Source organism: Tursiops truncatus, chromosome 18 (genome assembly GCF_011762595.2).
Source record: "Tursiops truncatus isolate mTurTru1 chromosome 18, mTurTru1.mat.Y, whole genome shotgun sequence".
Taxonomy (NCBI): domain Eukaryota; kingdom Metazoa; phylum Chordata; class Mammalia; order Artiodactyla; family Delphinidae; genus Tursiops; species Tursiops truncatus.
The window spans coordinates 22618910-22643293 of NC_047051.1; the positions used below are offsets into that span (position 1 = coordinate 22618910).

Below are 24384 nucleotides of genomic sequence, written 5' to 3' on the forward strand. Positions count from 1 at the left end.
CTAATAAGGGAGTTTAGAAAGGTTGCAAGATAAGATTAATTATAAATATCAGTTGTATTTACATATATTGAAAGAAACTATCAGAACTTAAAATTTTTAAAGCATTATCATTTACAGTAACATCAAAACTATGAAATACTTAGGGGTAAATTTAATGAAAGTTTTTGTGTTATAGACTGAATGTTTGTATCTCCCCAAAATTCATATGTTGAAGCCTTGATCACCAATGTGATTGTATTTGGAGGTGAGGTCTTTGGGAGGTAATTAGGCTTAGATGAGGTCATGAGAATGGGGTCCTGGTGGTAGGATTAGTGCCCTTATAAAAAGAGACTCCAGAGAGCTTTCTTTCTGCCATGTGAGGACACAGTGAGAAGGTGGCCCTCTACAAGCCAGGAAGAGTTCTTACCAGAACCTGACTATGCTGACACCCTTTCCAGCCTACAGAACTATGAGAAATAAATTTCTGTTGTCTTAGCCACTAAGTCTATGGTATTTTGTTATGGCAGCGCCAGCAAACTAAGACAATATGTAAGACCTGTATACTGAAAACTGTGAAACACTGCTGAGAGAAATTAAGGACCAAAATAGAGAGATATACCATTTTCATGAATCATAATATTCAGTATTGTTAACATGTGAGTTCTTTCTCTTTTATCTATTGTTTAAAAGCAGCTCCAATCAAAATCCCAGCAGGCATTTTTTAGAGAAATTGACAGGCTGATTCTAAAAGTCCTATGGAAACGCAAAGAACCTATAGTAGCCAAAACAACTGTGAAGAACAATGTTGGAAGTACTACTAGTACTTTGTTTTTTTTTTTTTTTTTTGGCCGCGCCACACAGCTTGCAGGATCTCAGTTCCCCAACCAGGGATTGAACCCGGGCCCTCGGTAGTGAGAGCCCAGAATCCTAACCACTAGGCCACCAGGGAACTCCCATAATATTACCTGACTTTGAGATTTATTATAGAGTACAGTAATCAGGACAGTGTAACATGGCATAGAGACAGACATATAGATCCATGGAACAGAACAGAGTAGTATCCAGAAATAGCCCCACACATAACAATTGATTTCAGAGGTGCTCTCATGGACAGAATGTTTGTGTTCCTTCCAATGTGATGGTATTTGGAGGTGAGGCTTTTAGGAGGTACATAGGTTTAGATGAGGTTGTGAGGGTGGGGGCCCTATGATGGGATTATAGGAAGAAAAAGAGATCCCAGAGCTTTTCTCTCTCCTTCTCCTTCTCCCTCTCCCCCTCCCCTCCCCTTCCCTCTCCCCTCCCCTCCCCTCCCCTCCCCCTCCCCCTCCCCCTCCCTCTCCCTCCCTCTCTCTCTGCCATATGAGGACACAGCAAAAAGGTGTTTTTGTCTGCAAGCCAGGAATAGGCCTCTCACCAGTAACCAAATCTGCTGCACCTCGATCTTGGACTTTCTAGCCTCCAGAGTTGTAAGAAATCAAGTCGGTTGTTTATTCCACCCAGTCTATGGTGTTTTTCCGTTTTTTTTTTTTTTTTTTTTTTTTTTATAGAAGCCCGAGCTGATTAAGACGGGTGCCAAGGCACTTCATTAGAGAAATGATAATCTTTCAACAAGTGGTGGAGGACAGCTACATGCTAAAAGTGAACTTCAATTTCCACCTCATACTGTATATGAAAATTAACTAAAAATGGATCATAGGCCTAAGTACAAGAATTGAAAGTACAAAGTATCTAGAAGAAAATATAGGAGAAAACCTTAGTGATGCTGGGTTTGGCAAAGGTTTCTTAAATAGTACACAAAAATTTTAAAAATTAGACTTCATTAAAAAACGTTTTTATTTCTGTCAAAAGGCACTGTTATGAAAATAAATGTGAGGTATACCTGCTGGGGCCCTATGGGCATTTGGGTTGTCATAGACTGGGAGAAAATACTTGAAAACATACCTGACAATGTACTTGAATTTATTTATACTATATAAAGAACTCTTACAATTCAGGAAGGCAAACAACCCAGTTTAAAAATGGGCAAAAGATTTCAATGGTCATTTCATGCAAAAAGATATTGCAAAAGACAAGCACATGAAAAGATAGTATCATCAATTATTAAAGAAATGCAAATTGAAATCATAATGAGATTTCATTCTGTACCCACTAGAATGGGTAAATTTAAAATGACTGACCATACCAAGTGCTGGTGCAGATATAAAAGAACTGGAATTCTCAGACCCAATTATTTTGGAATGTAAGTGATGTACCATTTGAAAAAATAGTTTACAGTTTGTTAAAAGTTTAAAATATGTCTACCATATAACCCATACATTCAATTTCTAGCTATTCATTTACCCAAGAGAAATAAAGTGTATGCCCACTGGAAAACCAGATGTCTACCAGATGAATGAGTAAACAAAGTGTGGTATATTCGTACAAGAAATATTGCTCAGCAATAAAAAGAAAGAGCTACTGATATATCTAACAACATGGATGAGTCTCTAATTAGGCTGAGTGAAAGGAGTGAGACTAAAATTGTATATATTGTATGATTCTTTTCATATAAAATTCTTGAAAACGCAAACTAATTTTTGGTGACAGAGCAGATGAATGTTTGCCTGGAAACAGAGAGCTGAGGAGGGAAGGATAGATCACAAGGGATCAGGAGGAAACTTTTTTGGACATGTCTGATATTTGGACATGTGGGTAATGGATAAGTTCACTGTCTTAATTGTGACAGTCTCATGATCATAAAATTAAGTCAAAATTTATTAAATTGTAAAGTTTAAATATGTGCAGTTTATTTATATCAATTATATTTCAATAAATCTATTAACAAAGAAGGGAAGGAGAAGGGGGGAGGGAGATGAGAAAGAGGAAGGAAAGAAGGAAGGAGAGGGAGGAGGAGGAAGAGGAAGAGAAGCAGGAGGAGGGGGAGACGCAACAACAACAAGAAGACATAAAATTCTAGTGAAAGAGTAGAAGTGGATCGGAGGAGGAATTGAATAAAACCAGGGAGAAAAGTCAACAGTCTATTAGTTATGTTAGTCTAAGAAAGAGAAGAGATGATGACCAAATTAGTGTAAATGCCATCTCCCCATATTGATCAATAGGGTCAACAGCCTGATCTAGTTGACAGGTCATGTGTCCCTTTCCTGACCATTCCATGTACATCACTCATTCACTCATTTATTAAATATTTATAGAGCACCTACTTTGTGCCAGGTACTATTTTAACTACAGGGAAGATGGTGGTAAAGACGTTAGACAAGTTTACTGCACCCATGGAGTTTACTTTCTAGTTAGGGCAGGCAAGCAATAAAGATATAAAGTAATTCCATTGATTGAGGTGTTACAAAGGAAATACAATAGGATGATGTGTAGAGAATAATGGGGGAGGAAGGTGGATAGTTAATTTATCTTTTGATTCAGGGAAGACTGTTCTGAGGAGTAGTAATAAAGCTGAATTGTGAAAGACAAAGACCCCAGCAGGTAATAGCTAGGGATAGAGAATTCTAAGGTGCAGGGAACAATTAATTACAAATGCCCTTAGGAGAGAAGGAACTAGGTGTATTTCATAAACAAAAGGAAGCTGGAAGTGGGGAGAGTAGTACACCAGAGGGATGGCAAAGTGGATAGGGATTAGAGCATGTATGGCCTTAAAAGCCATATTACAGAATTTTAATTTTATTATTAGTGCAATGGAAAACCACTGGAGGATCTTGAGCAGAGAAGTAGCATGATATGATTTATGTTTTTAAAGGATTCTTCTGCCTGAAAAATGGAGTCTAGTTGGGGGAGAGGAGGAAGCATGGAAACAGGAGACCAGTTGGAAGCTGGACTATGCTACAAAGACTGGTCAGAAGTGCGCTGGGATTTTATATATTTTGGAGGCCCAACCATCCAGATTTGTTGGTAAATAGGTTGTGGGGGTTAAGGTAAAGGGAAGAATCAAGAATGACTACTAGGTTTTTAAGTGTCCAGATGGAAAGTGGTACAGTTTATTGAAATCAGGAAAGCTAGAAGAGGAACATGTTGGGTGTGCAAATTAAAAATTCTTTCCTGAACCTGTGTAGTTGAGACATCTATTACATATCCAAATAGAACTGTCAAGTGGGCATTTTAAATATTAGAGCTGGAGATAAAGGTTGAAGTTCATCAGCACGCTGTATTTTTCAGTGTACTTCCCTCTCTTGTCTCTGCCAAGAAAAGGATAGGCTGGGTCTGCCTTTCTAGTGAAGTGCTTCCCTCCCCAAATTATAGATTCATTTAAAGAGGATGACCATACTGGATAGAAGAAAAAGGATAAAGGCCTACAGTTTTATTGGTGGGAGGATCTACAGAACTTGATGAATAGTTAAATATAAAGAGAAGAGAGGGGCTTCCCTGGTGGCGCAGTGGTGAGAGTCTGCCTGCTGATGCAGGGGACACGAGTTCGTGCCCCAGTCCGGGAGGATCCCACATGCCGTGGAGCGGCTGGGCCCGTGAGCCATGGCCACTGAGCCTGTGCGTCTGGAGCCTGTGCTCCGCAACGGGAGAGAACACAACAGTGAGAGGCTTGCGTACTGCAAAAAAAAAAAGAGAAGGGAGGAATTAAATATGGCTCCCAAAGGAATACCATTAACTAAGTTTGGGAACATAGGGGTGTGGTAATTTGCATTTTTAGTCCCAAATCTTCATCCTTGTGTATACACCCTTTGCCATTTATCATTATAATGCCCTCCCATAATGGGTGGATATACTTTCTACCCCTCCACTGAGATTTGATCATGTGACCAGCTGGGATGTTATTCAAACAGAAGTTTGAAAAAGTTGTTCCATAATTGGGCTTCCATTCTTCTGCATCTGCTATCATCATGAGAAGGACATGCCTGTCCTGGCCCACTGGAGGATAAGATACATGTGAAGCAAAGCCAGGACACCCCGGTTGGCCCAGTTGAAGCCAACCTAAATCATCTTACAGCCAGCCAACCTCCAGACATTTGAGGAAATCCAACCAAAGTCAACAGAACCACCTAGCCAAGCCCAGTTGCTTCTTATCACATGAGCAATAAACACTAGTTATATGTCACGGAGGTTTTGTGATTCTGACAATAAGTGACTGATACAAGGGAGAGCAGGTTGGGATCGGGGAGGGGAGGATTAGTCTGATTTTTGGACACGATGAATTTGAGATGGCCAGTGGCAGCTGGGTGTAGGACTTAACAGCCACTTACATTCTGTGAATCATTAGCATATATGTATCTCAAGATCTAAGTATGGATAAGATTACCCAAGGAGTATATACAGAATGAGAGGAGGAGATTATGATGGCTGCATCCTGAGGAAAACCTGTATTTGAAGGAACCATCGAGATTGAAAAGCAATGCTCAGAGATATCTGAGGAGAAGAAGAGAAGAGTGCTGGTGGGTTTTAAAAAGGAGGTGCCGGTTAGAAATGCCAAATGCCTCAGAGAGGCAAAGCTAAATATACCTTTAAACTCATCTTACAAGTGAAGACAGTGAGGTTTGAATAGGGTAATTAAGTTTGCTATGTATGATCACGCCAACTAGTAAATAGTAGTAAGGACACTAGAACCTAGATCTTTTGTGTTTTCAATTCAGGGTTTTATCATTTTTATCATATAGATTTTCTTTAGTTTGTACTTCTGATTGCCCACAAATATATTAGTAAAATGATTGTAAAGTATCTTTTACATATAAAATGTTAAGACAAAGGATAAAATTTGAATATTTAGAATTAGATGAACATTAAAAAATAAGAAATATATAACCCTGGGCTCCCTCTGATTATAAAATAATTTTGTTACTTTATTACATGTCTCCGGTTATGCATCAATTTTTCTGTATCTGATAAATATATATTTTTTATGTTAAGTGATTTTTCTACACACACTATGGATCAAAACAATGACTTTTCTTTCATGTTGAATATCATGAACTAATAATAATAATGTTGAAATATCTTACAGAATGAACTTCATGAGCTTAAAACACAAATAGCATCTGTCTCTGCAGAAACTAAAGAAACGGAAAGGCAAATTTATCAGCAAGATGCTGCCATACAGACTACCAAACTTCAGTGTGGAAACCTGGAAAATCAAATCAAATCCTTACATACAGAAAATGTGAAGCTTAAATTTGACATAGAGGCAGCACAAGAAGATTTTGAGGAACAAATGATAAGATATAATGAATACTATGCAAAAATAAAAGCACATAAAGATAGTTTGAGAGAGGTAGAGAGCAAATGGTCATTCATGACTGAACTCAATGAGAAACGAGACCTTGTTAAAAAACTAAAGACAATGAAAGAGGAACTTATGCAGCATCTCCAAAATCCAGAAGGAAACCTGATGAAACAAGTACAGGTTTGAAATATCACTTATTAAAATGTTTTCTATTATTCCTTTTATTGCAAGTACACTTACTAAGTGATAAACTTATCATTAACTTAATAAAATACCCATGGGTGCTCTAACTCGATTCACAAATTTGAAAACTTGTATAAGTGCATGAGTTATGTAACAACTATGCCATATGTGCAAATGCATGAAGGAAACATCCCCAAATCCCTTATGGATTAATAAAAATATATAGTCAAACAAAATCACAGTGAACAATTAATCCATTTGTTACAGAAGGTGTGACTCACAAAGATGTTGAAACTCTAGCTTCCAGGCTAATGGATACAGACCAATTAAAATCAATTTAGTGTGCTTAATGCTATTATACAAACAATATGAATTAATAATTGTACCCTAAGCATCTTTTTCTTAATAGTCTTTGAAGATGTTGGGAGATAAAAACTTAAAATAGCTATTATTTTTTGCTAAAGAATTTAAAAATATCCTTTATATTGTAGCTGGGCAATTGCCCCTGTGGCTACCACTTTCCTTTATGTCTTATTTTCATTTGGTTTTTACTTCTATATTTTCAAATCTAAGGTTTGCTTGTTTGAACAACCATTCTTTGTTCCTCGTACCTATAGAAGTAATATTCTAATCCTATTTATCAAAATTAAATGTGATGGCTAGTTTTCTTAAATTATAGAAACACTGAAAATCTTGGATTTATATTGACCATTCATTGTTTGATGTGTATATTTTAAATTCTATAAACATACAGGAAGACATTATAAACCTAAAGGATAAAATTATAACTGTAAAAGAATCCATCATTGAAAAAACTTGTTTTCTTGAGGAAGAAAAAAAGACACATGAAAAATTAAGAAAAGAAATAGAGGTAAGTCTTAATTATCTGGATTTCAATGTTTTATGGGATCATTTTTTAAACTTTTACTATAGTCATAATTTCCATAGTTTACTCTCAATTCCCAAAATAGCTAGAGAACAAAAAAGAACTACAAAAAGCAGTTGATAAGTCTAAACCATTAATAGATAAGTATAGAGACTCCCTCATTCAAAAATATTCAAATATATTAGTACATTCAAAGAAAGCAAGTACTCACTGTTATTTAAATCTGGCCTAGAATTCTTCCAGGTCGTATTCCACCAATTTTGTACCCAGTTAATGGCTAGAAAGCAGAGGCTAATACTGTATGTGGCCTTTTCAGATTGGCTTCTTTCACCTAACAATATGCATTTAAAATCCTTCCATGTGGGGGCTTCCCTGGTGGTGCAGTGGTTGAGAGTCCGCCTGCCGATTCAGGGGACACGGGTTCGTGCCCCGGTCCGGGAAGATCCCACATGCTGCGGAGCGGCTGGGCCTGTGAGCCATGGCCGCTGAGCCTGCGCGTCCAGAGCCTGTGCTCCGCAACGGGAGAGGCCACAGCAGTGAGAGGCCCGCGTACCGCAAAAAAAAAAAAAAAAAAAAAAAAAATCCTTCCATGTGTTTTCATGTCTTGATAGTGAGCTGAGTGATAATTCCATTCTCTAGATGTACCACTGTTTATCCATTCACCTGCTAGAGGACATCTTTCTTGCTTCCAGGTTTAGGCCATTATGAATAAAGTTGCTATAAACATAAAAAAAAAGAAAGTAGAAGCTATCCAGTCAAAAATATGACCACTCCTAGACAGAAATTAAAGACTCTTCAAAGTAAAGTAAAGACAATGGAAGTATTGGTATTCTAAACTCCTCTGACTTCCTATTTGTAATTTTCAACTGTCCAATTAAAAACAACAAACTGATATGTAAAATTAAAAGTGAAACTAAATTTGAGGTGCCACTGGCAGACCTCTATAGTCATTATTGTTTAGATGAGGGCAGAACAAAAATGGAAAAGTGTACGTTGTTAAGGGCAAAAAAATAATTTTCACCCTTAAAAATTACTTTGGAAAATAAAAAGATGTATATTTTCAACTTGTTTGTGTCTAATTTGACACAATAAAAAAAACCTGAGGAATTTGAAGACAAAAACCCTCACCTTTACAAAACATTCTCTTCAAGAAACACCATGATTTTATCTTATATTTTACTAGCAATCTAAATAAATGGGTATTTTTTTTACCCTTCTAGATATCAAGATTTATTATAAAACTATAATAGTAAGACAGTATATAAGTGGCATAGAAATAGAAAAAATGATTAATGAAACAGAAAAAAAGAATCCAGAAATAATCCATCATAAATGGTACAAACAAAAATAAGTTAGCCATATGAAAAAATAAAGACAATTTTGAAATAAAATTAGATTCCTACCTCTTAACACACGCATGCACATGCTTCCACGAGGATTGAAGACAATATAGGAGACAAACTTAACCATTTGTGTTACAGAAGTATTTATTTTAAAAGACACACAGACATATATGCAAACTACATGATTAAATGTTACTTTTGACTATATCATAAATTTCTAGATTATTGAGGTGCAGCATAACAATAAAGAAGACGAGTCATTTTGAGTGAGGGTATTTGTAACATACATAAGTGACTAAGAGATAAGAAAATTTCAAACAAGTTTCAAATACAACATTGGTAAAATGGTATGAAAAGTCTTACCTTTCAAAACATGAATATCAAAAAGAAAAACCCGATGGAAATGATGAACAACCTCGCTAACAATAAGGGGTTGATAATTCAAACCACAATAAGGCCCCATATTTAGCCTGTCAGTTATCAATATTACAATTTGTAAGATGTGGACCACCTGAATTCTAAAATACTATTGGTATGAGTATAAATTGGTTAAAGCATTTTGGAGAGAAATTTGAGATTCTTAGTAATTTTTATTAAGGTATAATTGTCATAAGAGTAGGTACACTATTTATAAGGGTTTAGCTTGATTAATTTTGGCAATTTATACATACACCTGGGTTACCATGACCTAGATCAAGATATAAAACTTTTGCATCATGCCCAGAAAGTTCTCTTGTCCCTTTTCCTCAGGCTACCACTATGCTGATTTTGAAAACAGCTTTATTGAGATATAATTCACATACCATACAATTCACCCATTTAAACTGCATAATTCAATGGGTTTTAGTATGAATACAGATAATTTGTAACCATTACCATAGTAAATTTTAGAAATTTTCATCACCTCAAAAGAAACCCCATACCCTTTAGCTGTGCCCTCTCCATGTGTCTATTGTATTTACCCATATTTTTACTCCACCATATTCTTTCTTCCTTCCTGATGTTCTAAGATTTCCTCTTTTATCATTTCCTTTCTCTTTAGAAAATTTCTAAATCATTCTTTTAGGAGAAGTCGGCTGGTGGCAGTCTCTGGGTTTTTTCTTTTTTTTCATCTGAGAATGTCTTCATTTCCCTTTCATCTCTGAAAGATATTTTGGTGGATATAGAATTCTGGGTTGACAGTTCTTTTCAGTTGAAAAATGCTGTGCCACTTCTTTCTCGTCTCTATGATTTCTAACAGATAATCCACTGTCATTTGAATTGTTTTTCTCTCTACAGATAAGGTATTTGTTTCTTGCTGCTTTCAAACTTTCCTGTCTTTAGTTTTCAGAAGTTTTACTATTATATATTTTAGAACTAATTTCTTTGGATTTATACTATCTGGAAAATTCTCAGCTTCTTGATTCTGTAGGCTTATGTCTTTTGCCAAATTTGAGAAGTTTTCAGCTCTGATTTATTTGAATACTTTTGCAGTTCTGCCCTCTTTTCTCCTAAGCTTCCAGGACTCTGATGACACAAATCATAGGTCTTTTTGTGATATAGCCCTACAGGTCCCTGAGGCTCTCTTCATTTCTTTTTTTCAGTCTTTTGTCTTTCAGTTTTTCAGATTGAGTAATCCTTAGAGTTCTATCTTCCATTCACTGATTCTTTCCTTTATCCCCTCCATTCTGCTATTGAACCATCCCATGAAATTTTTTATTTCAGTTACTGTGTTTTTTCCATTTGGCTCTTTGTATCCTTTTTTCCTTTGCTGAGACTTTTTATAATATTCATTTGTTTCAGGCAATTCATAATTACTCATTGAAGCATTTTTATGATGATCGGCTTTAAAATGCTTGTCAGATGATGCTAACTTCTGCATTTTCTTGGTGTTGGCACATGTTGATTGTTATTTCTTACTCACTTTGAGGTCTTCCTGGTTCTTGCTTTGAGGAGAGATTTTCTATTGAGATCTGGACATGTTGGGTACTATGTTTTAAGACTCTGGGTCATTGTTGCTTCCAGGTAGTACTGGAAGTTCAGAGTCTCCATGGACACTCATGGAGGGAAGAAGGGCTTCTTGTTACTGCTAGTCAAAAGTGGGAGTTCTGGCTGCCCACTAGGCTTCTGTTGATAAGCCCGTGTCTGGGAAAGGGCAGGAGCACCTCTTTACTGCTCCCGTGTAGATGTGGCCTTGCTACTACTGAGCGGTGGTAAAAGCCCTGACTCTCCACTAGGCCTCCTCTGACATTCTCCCAGTGAGGAGGGGGAAGAATGCCTTGTTACCACTAGATGGGAGTAGAAGTCCAGCCTTCCCAGATGGGCTCCACTCACACCAGAGGATGTGGTTTGTTACTTTCCAGAGGGAATGAAAAGTCCTGGCTCCCCAGTCAGCCTTCTCTGACACCACCCCAGCAGGAGGACCAGGGCACCTTTTAATAGCCCAGCAAAGGTGAAAGTGTAGGCTTTGCTAGTGTGGGTGGTGTGGGGCCATAGTTTTTTCTGTGGTGTTTGACTTGAGTAGTTACTACCTAAAAGTTTTCAGTCTTGCATAGTCTGCCTTTTTCCTGGTCCTTTGGCTAGAAAACAGGCTTTTCTTGGAGTTTTTTGTTTTGTTTTGTTTTGTTTTTGTCTGCACCTATTGGCATTTCCAGCTTGCTGTCTTCCCCATATCCAGTCTGGGATATATGAGGCAAAATGAAAACCCAGGGAACTCATTACCAAGTCGTTCCTAGGATCCTAAGGTCTCCAGCCAGTCTGGCTTCTCTCCACCTTTCAGAAGCTTCTTATGCTAATATTACATACAGTGTCCAGGGATTTTAGTTGTACTTAGCATGAGGAATAGGTATATGAAATGCATCTACTTTATTTTGACAGAAGCAGAAGTGTACATAGGTATTTTTAGTGGTAAAGGGTGATGTAAATGTCTACTAATGATAGATTTAGATGGAATGTCATTGAGCTTGAGACCAGTTTTTAATGTTTTCATCAGTATATTTCTTATCGTGAAATTTAATAAAGTCTTTTAAGCTTTCATAATAGGGTTACTAAAGATACTTTTAGGCTTTTTAATTTTAGTTTTATTAACTCTAATGCATTAAAAAGTAGTCCTCAATTCTATCACAACGTTATGATTGAAAAAATGAAAATCTAAGAAATTAGAGATTATCTGTAATAAACTATAACACTGAAGGACAAATACCACAGCCACAGCATTGTCTTGAGAGCACTGCATTTTTTTCCCAACAACTTCATTTATTGCTTGATGAGAATTTATCATTGACACAAGTAACTTCTTTCTCAAAACAACTAGTTTTTTAAGAGTATAAATTTAAGTACCAGAAGATTTTTATTACTTATTTCTTTTTTGAGTCTTTTTTTTTTTTTCTATTCCTTCTGGATGTTTTTAGCCATGGTCTTGGTATAGTTCATGGTCATCTTTTGCCTGGATTATAGCATTCTTTTGTTCTAATGTTTAATTCTTTCAATATTTTGTGCTTTGCATGTTTAATCTTGATATTAATGTTGCTTTTTACATTTTTTGATTAAGAAAAACTGAAAATGGTTTTTGAATTTTACATGGTTTTTTTTTAGTCAAATGAATGTTTTTGGTAATTTTAGGCCATGTCTGAATGAAAGAAGTATTTCCAAATAATTATCCCAAAATGCCTTTTTTCCCTGTCTATTGTCTGTCCTTATATATATTTTAGAAGAAAGGAACTAAAGACAGGAAAATAAAGATAAGTTATGAGTCACTGATGAAGAAAAGTGGGGAAGCAAAATACAAAGCAAACAAACACAAAGCATTAAGCAGGAATCATTTTTAAAAACATGTTATTTGCCAAATCCAAGAGTTTTCAGGGAAGGGAAACTAGAGCAGTTAAGAAGTTTTTAGCAAATGATGAGTGCTGCAAGTAACATTTTGTGATAAACAGGTATTGTGTAAAGCATTTTAAGATTTATTAACGGTTACCCTTGCCTACATTTTGTTCAATTTGAGCTCCAAATTTAAGGGACAGGGAAAAATTCAGAGTGCTTTTGGAGCTACTAGGGATCAGGAACAAAATACGTTTCACTTGTTACAATGCAACATGCAGGTTACACAATTAACTAATCTATTCATTTACTGAGGTCAGCCACAGAAATGATTACACAACTAGAAAGCCGGTCCTACATGAAAAACCCAAAGAAGCAAAGGTGAAAAGGTAAACTAAAGGCAGGGTAAGAATGATTCAGATAGCTAGATGACATGGTAACAAATTATTCTGTCTTACAAAAGGTACAAGAAGAAATGTTCAGTATTATTAAATCTATTGCTGTTTATTGAGTGCCTGGTATTTTTCAAGCACTTTGTGTAGGCTATCCCATTTAAATTCTCACAGTAGCATATTTTACAGAATTTCAGAAAATTTAAATAACTTGTACAAGGTTATATAGCTAGTGATAAGGAACAGAATAGAATATGAGTCCATGTCTTTTGGACTCTACTCCCAGTCTTTTTAAAAAATGGTTTTCACTTCTGTGGAAATATATTCTCCTTGGAAAAGATTAAAATTTTAGAGGGAAGGCTAAAGTTCCTTTGACCGCTGCCTCCCATTACATTGCTCTCTTATCACACTCACCTATTCCTAATGGCAACCGCTGTTTGGTGTGTGCACTTGGGTAAGCATGAGTATGTATGTATATATGTATATATACACATGTGCATGTACACACACACATGAACACACATCTATGCATAGGGGAAGATTACATAAAGTACCATACAAATAATTTTGCAACTACTTTACTTACTCAATAACCTATATCATAGTTTTTTTTCATATTAGTACCTATGGGCCTACATTATTCTTTTGAACTGCTGCAAAATATCTCACAGTATGACTATACCTTAAATTATATAAACATGCCACAACTGATAGACATTAAGTTATTTCCAGCGTTTCACTATTAAAAGTAGTGTTGTAGTGAACATAGTACACACACCCTTTGTATCAAGAAGTAGAATTACTGGGTCGTAAGATAAGTTCCATGATCTTACTAATATTTAATATGTTCTCTTAATAATTATCACCACAAATAATAATAATAACTTACGTTTGAAATCATTTTATACTGTTTTAGGTATTCCTACCCCTCATCATGAGGTTGATTGAGTAAATATTAAATTTGGCCTTATTTGGAGCCCCAAACTTCTGTATTATCTCCCTTCAAATCCTTGGCTTTAACTTGAACTGCAGTTGCATTGGGGGTGGGGGTAAAATTTCAAGGATCACGGTGGGGAAAAACAGCTACAATGCTGAAGAACTGACCTGAGATTTTAGCATCTGCCCACTGCTACTACTGCCACACTTTAGGAGTAAAGACCATACTCAGAACTAAGAACTAACACAAAACTAGACTAAAGACAAGGCCTAGATCTAAGAACAAAACTGAAATGGACACTCTCTAGCAAAAGTATAAAATAAAGTCTCACAAGTTCAAGATGATCCACCAGTAACTTAACTGACTGTTAGAACAAAATTCAAAACTTTTCAGAATAAAATAACATAATCCAGAGTTTATAATATATGTACACTGTTCAGTTAATTAAAAGCATTCTTACACATGTAAACAAATAGAAAAGTAATACCAATAATTAAGAGAATAATCAAGAAAAACAGTTGAATAATTAATCAAGTCACAGTTGACTCAGCAGTTGTTCGGCAGGGATGGAAAATTATGATTAAATACGTTAAATATTCTACAGCAGCGGTCCCCAACCTTTTTGGCACCAGGGACCAGTTTCGTGGCAGACAATTTTTCCACGGACAGGGATGGGGGGAGTAGAGCAATGGTTCAGGCGGTAACGCGAGTGATGAGGAGAGATGGGGAGCTGCAGATGAAGCTTTGCTCACTCGCCTACTGCTCACCTCCTGCTGTGCGGCCTGGTTCCTAACAGGCCGCAGACCAGTACTGGTCCACGGCCCCGGGGTTGGGGACTCCTGTTCTACATGAAAGATGGATACACAGTAATGGGTAAAGAGAAAGAATATTAATCATATAAAAGAACCAAATGGAAATCTTAGAACTGGAGAAAAAGTTGAAAAAAATTATTGGATGTAATTGATAGCAGGTTAGACACAACAGGAGCAAGATCTTTCTTAAACTTGAAGACAGATCAGTAGAAGTCATCAAAGCAAGCATACAGAGAAAAAGAAAAAAAACTGAAGAAAATGCATAGAGCCTCAGTGACTTGTGAGACCATGTTAAGCAATGTGACATATGGGTAATTAGAGTTTCAGGAGGTGAGGAGAGAGAGAGAAAAGGGAACAGAAATATTAAGAAATACTGGCCAACAATTCTCCAAACCTGACTAAAAGAATAACTCATAGATTCAAGAAATTTACCAAACCCAAAGCAGGAGAAATACAGAGAAAACTGTATCTAAGGAAATTATAGTCACGCTACTGAAAACCAAATACAAAGAAAAAAATCTTAAAAGCAGCCAGAAAACAAGACACATTAAATATACAAGAACAGTGATGGTTATTGATTTTTTTAATAGACTTTATTGTTTTAGAGCAGTTTTAGGTTCACAGCAAAATTGAGCAGAAGGTACAGAGTGTTCCCTCATACTCCCTGCCCCCTGGCAGCCTCCCAAGCTATCAACAGCTCCCACCAGGGTGGTACATTTGTTACAACTGATAAACCTAGGTAGACACATCATTATCACCCAGAGTTCATAGTTTACATTAGGGTTTACTCTTGGTGGTGTACCTTCTATGAATTTTGACCGATGTATAATGACATGTATCCACCATTATAATATCATACAGAGGAGTTTCAGGGGAGTGGTGGTGGTGGGATGAATTGGGAGATTGGGATTGACATATATACACTAATATGTATAAAATAGATAACTAATTAAAAAAAAAGAAGAGTTTCACTGTCCAAAAAATCCTCTGTGCTCTATGTATTCATCCCAACCTCTGTCAGCCACAGATCTTTTTACTGTCTCCATGGTTTTACCTTTTCCAGAATATCATATAGTTAGAATCATACAGTTTGTGGCCTTTTCAGATTGGCTTCTTCCACTTAGTAATATGCATTTAAGGTTCCTTGTAACATTTCATGGCTTGATAGCTCATTTTTTGTTTTATTTATTTATCTTTTTAGTGCTAAATAATATTCTGTTGTCTGGATATACAACAGTTTATTCGTTCACCTACTGAGGGACATCTTGATTGCTTCCAAGTTTTGGCAATTACAAATAAAGCTGCTATAAACATCTGTATTTTTGTGTGGATATCAGTTTTCAACTCCTTTGGGTAAATGCCAAAGGGTGTGATTGCTGGATCATGTGGTAGAGTATGTTTAGTTTTGTAAGAAACCACCAAGCTGTCTTCCAAAGTGGCTGGACCATTTTGCATTCCCACCAGCAATGAATGGAGAGTTCCTCTTGCTCCACATCCTCACCAGCATTTGGTGTCATCAGTGTTGCAGATTTTGGTCATTCTAATAGGTGTGTAGTGGTATCTCATTGTTTTAATTCTCATTTCCCTGATGACATTTCATGTGGAGCATGTTTTCATATGCTTATTTGCCATTTGTATATCTTCTCTGGTGTGGTGTCTGTTCAGGTTTCTGGCCTATTTTTTAATCTGGTTATTTTCTTATTGTTACATTTTAAGAGTTTGTTGTATATTTTGAATAACAGTTCTTTATCAGATGTGTCTTTTGCAAATATTTTCTCCCAGTCTGTGGCTTGTCTTATTTTCTTGACAGTGTCTTTTACAGAGCAGAAAGTTTAATTTTTATGAGGTCCAGCTTATCAATCATTTCTTTCATGGATTGTGCCTTCAGTGTTGTATGTAAAAAGACATCACCAAACCCAGGGTCATCTAGGCTTTCTCCTGTGTTATCTTCTAGGAGTTCTATAGTTTTGCATTCTATATTTAGGTCTGTGATCCACTCTGAGTGTAGACAGAAAAGAAATAAATAAAAAAGGCAAAATAGACTAATGGAACACAAATATTGAAATGGTAGACTCAAACCCAAACATATCAGTGGTTACATCAAATGTAAATGGACTAAACATTCCAATTAAAAGGTAAAAATTATCAGATTGGATTGAAAAAACAATTTGCGAACATAACTTTTTCACAAGAGATGCACTTTGAATATAAAGACACAGACAGGTTGAAAGATAGAAAAAGATAAGCTATGAAGACATCAGTCTTAAGAAAGCTGGTCATGGCTGTATTAATATCAAGTAGATTTTAAGATATGGACTACCATCAAAGTTGAAGAGGGCCAGTCAATTCACCAGAAACAAATAATAATACTAAATGTGTATTTACCTAATCATAAAGCTTCAAAATACATAAGCAAAAACTGACAAAATTAAAAAGAAAAAGATACAAATCTACAATCATATTGGAGAACTTAACAACTTTTTTGAGTAGTTGATAGAACAATACACAAAATCAGTAAGCAAGCATATAGAAAATTTGAACAACTTATCTACCAACTAAACCTAATTACCATATATAAAATACTCCACCTAATAACTGTTGATTATATTTTATTTTCAAAGGCACATGGAACATTCACCAAGATAGACAGTACACTGGATGATAAATTTCAAAGAATTTGATATTCTTTGATAACAGCAGAATTTAATTAAAAATCAGTAACAATAAGAAAGCTAGAAAATACATAAACATTTTGAAATTGAGTATCACAATTATAAATAATCCATGAGTCAAAGAAGAAATCACAAAAAAAGAAGAAATCATGAGAATTATTACAAAATATTTGAAATTGAATGATAATGAAAACACAGCATATAAAAAACCATAGGGTATAGCTAGGGCAGTATTTAGAGGAAAATTTACAGCTTTAAGTGTGCATATTAGAAGAGAAAAAAAGTTTAAAAGCAATTATCTAAGCTTCCATCTTAAGAGACTAGAAAATAAGAATAAATTCAGCCCATAGCAAATAGGAAGAAATGACATAATAAATAGAAATCAGTGAAATAGAAAATGGAAAATCAGAGAAAATCAGCAAAGCCAAAAGTTGAAAAGACTAATAAAATTGATAAACCATAGCAATACTGATCAAAAAATGAGGATCGTGGGGACACTACTTTAGGTCCTATAGACTTAAAAGGATGATAAAGGCCTATTATAAAGAACAATAAATTTAACAACTTAGATGAAATGGACAAATTCCTTGAAAAGCGCACATACCATCAGTAACACAGGAAGAAATTACTTTTATGTTTAGACCTATGATCCATTTAAAATTAGGCTATATAAATGGTGTAAAGTAGGAATCAATGAAATTGAACTCATAATTAAAACCCTCCCCACAAGGAAAGCTTCAGACTGACATGGCTTCACTGGTAAATTCTATCACACATTTAAGGAAGAAATAATACCCAGCCTATACAAATTTTTTCAGAAAATGGAGGGTGGAACTCTTCCCAGCTTATTTTAGGAGGCCAGCATAACCCTGACACAAAGAATGAACAGGAACATTACCAGAAAAGTAATTACAGACCAATGTTCCTCATGAACGTAGATGCAAAATATTTTCAAATTGACATCCGCTGGTATGTATAAAAAGGTTAGTAACTCATGACCAGGCAAAGTTTATCTCAGGAATGCAGAGTTGGTTTAACTTTCAAAACACAAACAATGTAAAGGAGTGAAGGAGCCAGTCATGTAGATCTGAGGAATAGCTTTCCAGGCAAAGGAAAAAATAAGTGCAAAAGTCTTAAGATGAGAACGTACTTGGACTCAGATTCTAGAAGTGAAGTATGCCTAGAGTGAAGGGAATGAAGAGGCCACTCTTTTTGCCACTGTGTTTTCTGAGCACCACCCCTGCTTCATTATTATTCTTATTTCTGCCTTGAGTGTAACAATAACTAAATAAGAATAGTAACCCCTCCATTTCTTAGAGGCAAAAAAAGCTGTATTCTCTCCAGAACCACTACATCCTTAGCTGTGTAATGGTATTCAAGTTTGAATATTGACACATACCAAAGGCAGAATTATACCAATAGAGGCTGAACAATTGGCTGGCCTTCAAGAAGGCTCACAATGTGACCTTCATCTTTACGAAGTCACTTCTTGGCCAAAACCTCCTTTTAGCCTTGTGGGCTTAGAAAATTAACCTTTTAAATATGCCAGGGTTGCGTAGACATGGAGAAGTGCTAGTAGAGTTCACAAGAACCTGATGTATAAAACTCAAATGCCAGTTTATTAGTTTACAATAATAAACAAAACTCTCAAGGAAATCAGAAAACCTATCAGTCATCAGTGCTTCTTCTCCCTGTAAGGAAACTACACTGGAAGCCAAATTATCATAAAGCTGGTTACTGAGCATGGAAATCAAGTCAGTCATTTGAGTTGGAGTGTTCTTAACCTCTGGCTCTGGACACTCAAGGAGCCAATCTCCGTAACAGCGTTATTCTTATCAGACAGTCACTGGATGGGAACTACCAACACATGCCTCCTTCACTTGCCTATTTTTGTGCTACGTTCTTCACATAATCCCTTCTGATGATATATTCTTTCTTTAGTTTATATTAATACCTCCTGTGATATCTAGCTGAGGCTGGTGATCTAGAGTCCCACTAAGGGGACTTTGCATGTCTCTACTCTGATCCATGGTGTATTAGTTTCACAGCTTCACTGCTGAAGAATAATTTTAGATGCAGGCTAATATGATTTATGGAGTAACCAAAATTTTGTTCTAGTTTTTTGATTTCTATTAGTATATTCTATGAACATGTATATAAGCATATTCAGTGACTATATTCTCCTTATGAATGTATGCTATTGGATATATCAATGGATGTATTTATTACATATTAATATATGCAGTGATATGTATTACATATATACATATAAGTTGATATATATCCCTTTGAATATACTTGATATATTAAAAATCTTCTTCTGAATATAGTTTCATTATCTAATATGATGTTTCTGTTTACCAATTTAATTTATAATTCTTTTAAAGTCATTTTCTGTTTTGCCAATATATCAGGAGGCCTAGTTCACTAATTTGAATGAACTATCTGACTTTGAAGAATTAACAAAACTGAAAACTTAAAAGGATGTTTAAAGTTTATAGCAATTTATGTGAAGTGTTACTTGACAAGTTTTCACTTTGTTTTTATACCAGTATTTTGGAATGCTTACAGTGTTTCTGTCCTAGTTCCCCTGATGCTCTGCAGAACTGTGTTTGCATATAATTGGTTTCTTTTGTATTCCTGTATGTTTTATTTTATGCATTTAAAAAACATTCTAAGAAGAAGTCCATAGTCCTCACATACTATCAAAATGAGCCATGGCATAATAAAGGTGAAGAAGCTCCAAGTTAAGGGAGAAGCTGGGAAAGAGAGAGGGGAAGCTGTACTGAGGGTCCCAGTAAAAAGGGTCCCAGTAAAAAGGAAAGCTGAGTTACAGAGAGAAGGGGAGACAGGTCGGGGACAGAGTCTTAAGGCCCCAGAAACCCAGAGTCTTGTCTCCCTACAGCCATCTTAAGCTATAAACTTATTTTGGCAAATTGGTTATTTTGACAAATTTGGTGAATTGGTGTTTTGACAAATTGATTCTTCTTTGTATTGACCTAGAATCACCTTCCTGACTGACTAGAGCTCTCTCTTCAATAGACATGAGAATGAAGAAGTAACTTTCCCAGCCCCACTAATCAGTTCATTTTAAAGTGGGTGTTTTACTACAATACCACTGTCACACTCACTGGAAGTACCACTTCACACCCACTAAGATGGCTATGATTATGATCAAGAAGACAGGTAATATCAAATACTTTCAGTGTGTGAAGAATTGGAACCCTCCCACATGCTGGTGAGAATGTAAACTCGTGCAGCCAGAGTAGAAAACGGCATGGCAGTTCAGCAAAAAATTAAAAATAGAATTACTGTATGATCCAGCAATTCTACTTCTGGGTATATACCTAAAAGAATTGAAAGCAGAGCCTCAAAGGTATATTTATATCCATATTCATAGCAGTGTTGGTCACAATAGCCAAAACTAGGAACAACCCAAGTGTCCATCAATGGATGAATGGATAAACAAACTGTGGTGTATACACACAATGAAATATTATTCAGCCTTAACCCATGCACTTTCCACTGGGCCTCACTGCCCTCCGCTGTAGCCTTGTCTGTCTCAGCATAAATACTGATCTACTTAATGGCAGGGAAATGGCCTACATGATCTCCTGGATCTTTTAGATCAATGGGTCTATGTTTCAGTGAACCACTAGATACAGGAAATGAAACCATTACTCTTAACCAGAACCTGCTTTGATGAGTAGAAGGCCCTCCATCACAGATGCTTCCCTTGTGTTCAAATCCCAAACACCATCACCTGCTAGCTGTGCAACCTTGAGTGCATCACTTAAACTCTTTGATCTTCAGTTTATACAAAAGTGGGGATAATAATATTTACATCATAAGGTGTTATGAGAATTTAATTACATGTAAAAAGCTCTCATCACAGTATCTAGCATGTAATGTGTTGAATACTTATAATTACTGTTTATTTTTATTATCATTATTATTTACAGTGAGTAATTTTTAATCAAGTGCTTTCCTCTTTAGAGTAGTCAAAATATCCTTTATGGCTGTTTACTATTTTTCCTTCTCAAGGCCCATTGACATGTGCTCTTCTTTTAATAGGTACAACATAAGAGATATGGTGCAATTCTTAAGCGTTTGCACTGTCAGGTGAACAAGCTTCAGTCAGATAGAAGACAATGGCAATGGAACATTCAACAGCTGCAAAAAACTGCAGCTGAACTGAGAAAATGCATTGGAACGGAAGATTAACATGGCCAAGGGTAATGTAGTATAGGGTAATGCTGAGCACAGACTATGCCACAAAAATTATGGGATAGAAAGGTGAGAATATCCTTTGGGTCTTAACAAATGACATCCACTATCAGAGGGCTCTCTTAATGACAGATATGTTTTCTTTTCTTTGAATCAGTCATCTGTTTGCTGAAATGCCTTCCAACCCGATAATTGATAGCAATAGAGAGACAATAGGAAGACTCACAGAAGAATAGTGAAAGACTCTGTATGAATATTTTGAGTGTATAAGATATATTGTACTCATGAATGCCTGTTTATAAACATGTTGCCTTCACTAGCACATGAAGCAAAAATTTAGAAGAAAAGAAGCATTTGAATTTACAGTGGTTTAAATTGTTAAGATATTTTAAATGGTTGTCTGTTTCAAACTACCTGCTTTTTACCCCTGGCTTCAAAGCAGTCCATAAATGTTGACATTTATAATAAGGTTGTTATGTGTTCAAGGCTTCAGATATTTACTTAGATTTTCTCTTTTATCCAGAAGGTAACAATCATTTTTCTTTGCTGTTGGATAACATATTTTTAGAGTGTTACAATGTATACAATTTTTTGTTCACTTTTCTGTCTGTATGTTCTTTCTTACTATTCTATAGCTAAATTGAATTTATAACATCATGTAAGGCAAACATACCAGCTCTTAATGTTAACCAATGTAGACTAACATTTTTTTTCTCATTGAAAGTCATATACTATGTCCACAGCAACAAACTTGTGCCTTTTAGAATAAAAGCGCTCCTTCTTGTGGCTCCATTGCGTTAAATTTTTAGAAGCAGAAACAAAACATTAATTATTGAAGATATGGTTTTTAAATATTCACTTTTAGGATTTAATGAGTTCAAAGCAATAACATCAAAAAGGTATCTTAGGTCCATTTTCTCCTCACCTTTCTATGTGCATAAGATTCAGTAAGAGTATAGCTGACATAAAACCTGATAATCTTGTTTGCTTAATATTAGTAGTCCTATTAGGAATTTGCATGGCTTATTATGGCTAACACTTCAAGTGGCTTATGCTGTAACACAATCAGCGTTGGCCCATGACTCAGAACTAGGTTATTTTCTTCCTTTCTTCTATTTTTTAGGATTAGGATTAAGGTTAGAGTTAGTAGATCACAGACATAAATGCAAAATGCAAAATTATAAAACTGCTAGAAGATAACATAGGAGAAAACCTAGCTAACCATCAGTATGGTGATGTCTTTTTTAGATACAACACTGAAGGCACAACCCATGAAAGAAATAATTGATAAGCTAGACTTCATTAAAATTAAAAATGCCTGCTCTGTAATAGACAGTGTGAAGAGAATGATAAGACAAGCTATAGACTGAAAGAAAATATTTGCAAAAGGCAAACCTGATAAAGAACTGTTATTCAAAATATAAAATAAACTCTTAAAACTCAACAATAAGAAAACAAATAACCAGATTAAAAAATGGGCCAAAGGCCTAATAGACACCTCACCAAAGAAGATACACAGATGGCAAATAAGCATATGAAAATATGCTCCACATGATATGTCATCAAGGAAATGAGAATTAAAACAATGAGATACCACTACACACCTGTTAGAATGGCCAAAATCTGTAACACTGACAACACCAAATGCTGATGAGAATGTGGAGCAACAGAAACCCCAAACAGAAATGCAAAATGGTACAACCATTGTGGAAGAAGTTCGTCTCAGTCTAAGTTTAGAGGGAAATTTGACAAAACCTTCATTTGTGGGACCTGATGATGGTGGTCTCACTGGTGATACCAAGAACCTGAGTTCCTTGTATTAAGTGCACTTCATGTATTTCTAATAAGAAGACTTTCCAGAAAGTGACATTTGTTATGTTCTGGCTTTTAAAAGGTGAAATATAAATAAATTTCATAATTTATCCAAGAAAACAGAAATGCAAAATGGTACAACCATTTTAGAAGATAGTTTGGTAGTTTCTTACAAAACTAAACATACCCTTAACATATGGTCCTGCAGTCACACTCCTTGGTATTTATCCAAAGGAGTAGAAAACTGATGTCCACACAAAAACACAGATGATTATAGCAGCTTTTTTCCTAATTGTCAAAACTTGGAAGCAACCAAGATGACCTTTGGTAGGTGAATGGATAAATAAACTGTGGTATATCCAGACAATGGAATATTATTTAGTGCTTAAAAAAGAAATGTTTTTAAGCTATGAAAAGATACGAGGAAACTTCAATGTATATTACTGAGAGAAGCCAATCTGAAAAAGTTACATAAGTCTAACTATATGACATTCTGGAAAAAGAAAAACTATGGAAGCAGTAAAAATATCAGTGGTTGCCAGGGCTGCTGAGGGTGGGGGGTTGGAGGAGAGATGAATAGGTGGAGCACAGGGGATTTTTTTAGGGCAGTGAAAATATTTTGTATGATGCTGTAATGATGGATATGTGTCATTATACATTTGTCCAAATGCATAGAATGTACAGTACCAAGGGTGAATCCTAAGGTAAACTGTGGACTTTGGGTGATTATGATGTGTCAGTGTAGGTTCATCCTTGGTTTAAAAAGATGTACCATTATGGTGAGTAACGTTAATGAATGGGAAGGCTGTGCATGTGTGGGACCAGGGAGTATATGGGAAACCTCTGTGACTTTCTCTCAATTTTGTTATAAACCTACAACTGCTTTAAAAATTTGTTATTTTTTAAACATCTTTATTGGAGTATAATTGCTTTGCAAGGTCGTGTTAGTTTCTGCTGTATAACAAAATGAACCAGCTATACGTATACATATATCCCCATATCCCCTCCCTCTTGCGTCTCCCTCCCGCCCTCCCTATCCCACCCCTCTACGTGGTCACAAAGCACCTGATCTCCCTGTGCTATGTGGCTGCTTCCCTCCGGCTATCTATTTTACATTTGGTAGTGTATATATGTCAATGCTACTCTCTCACTTCGTCCCAGCTTACCCTTC

The 24384-nt window shown here is 35.8% G+C and overlaps 1 protein-coding gene across 20 annotated transcripts in view; it reads left to right on the plus strand.

The window, feature by feature from the left end:
- Positions 1-22189, plus strand: part of CCDC122 (coiled-coil domain containing 122) — a 33782-nt gene extending 11593 nt beyond the window's left edge. For 17 of the 20 annotated variants that reach the window (XM_033843554.2, XM_033843556.2, XM_019936512.3 and 14 more), the window contains 3 exons: positions 5936-6334; positions 7092-7208; positions 21249-22189. In XM_033843554.2, coding sequence (XP_033699445.1) covers positions 6143-6334; positions 7092-7208; positions 21249-21398 — 459 coding nt within the window. In that variant the 5' untranslated portion in view covers positions 5936-6142 and the 3' untranslated portion in view covers positions 21399-22189. Of the gene's footprint in view, positions 1-3728; positions 3880-5935; positions 6335-7091; positions 7209-20177; positions 20361-21248 lie in introns of those variants that run through there. The other 3 variants (XR_004523054.2, XR_004523055.2, XM_033843552.2) reach the window with 3 other exon arrangements.
- The last annotated feature ends 2195 nt before the right edge of the window (positions 22190-24384 follow it).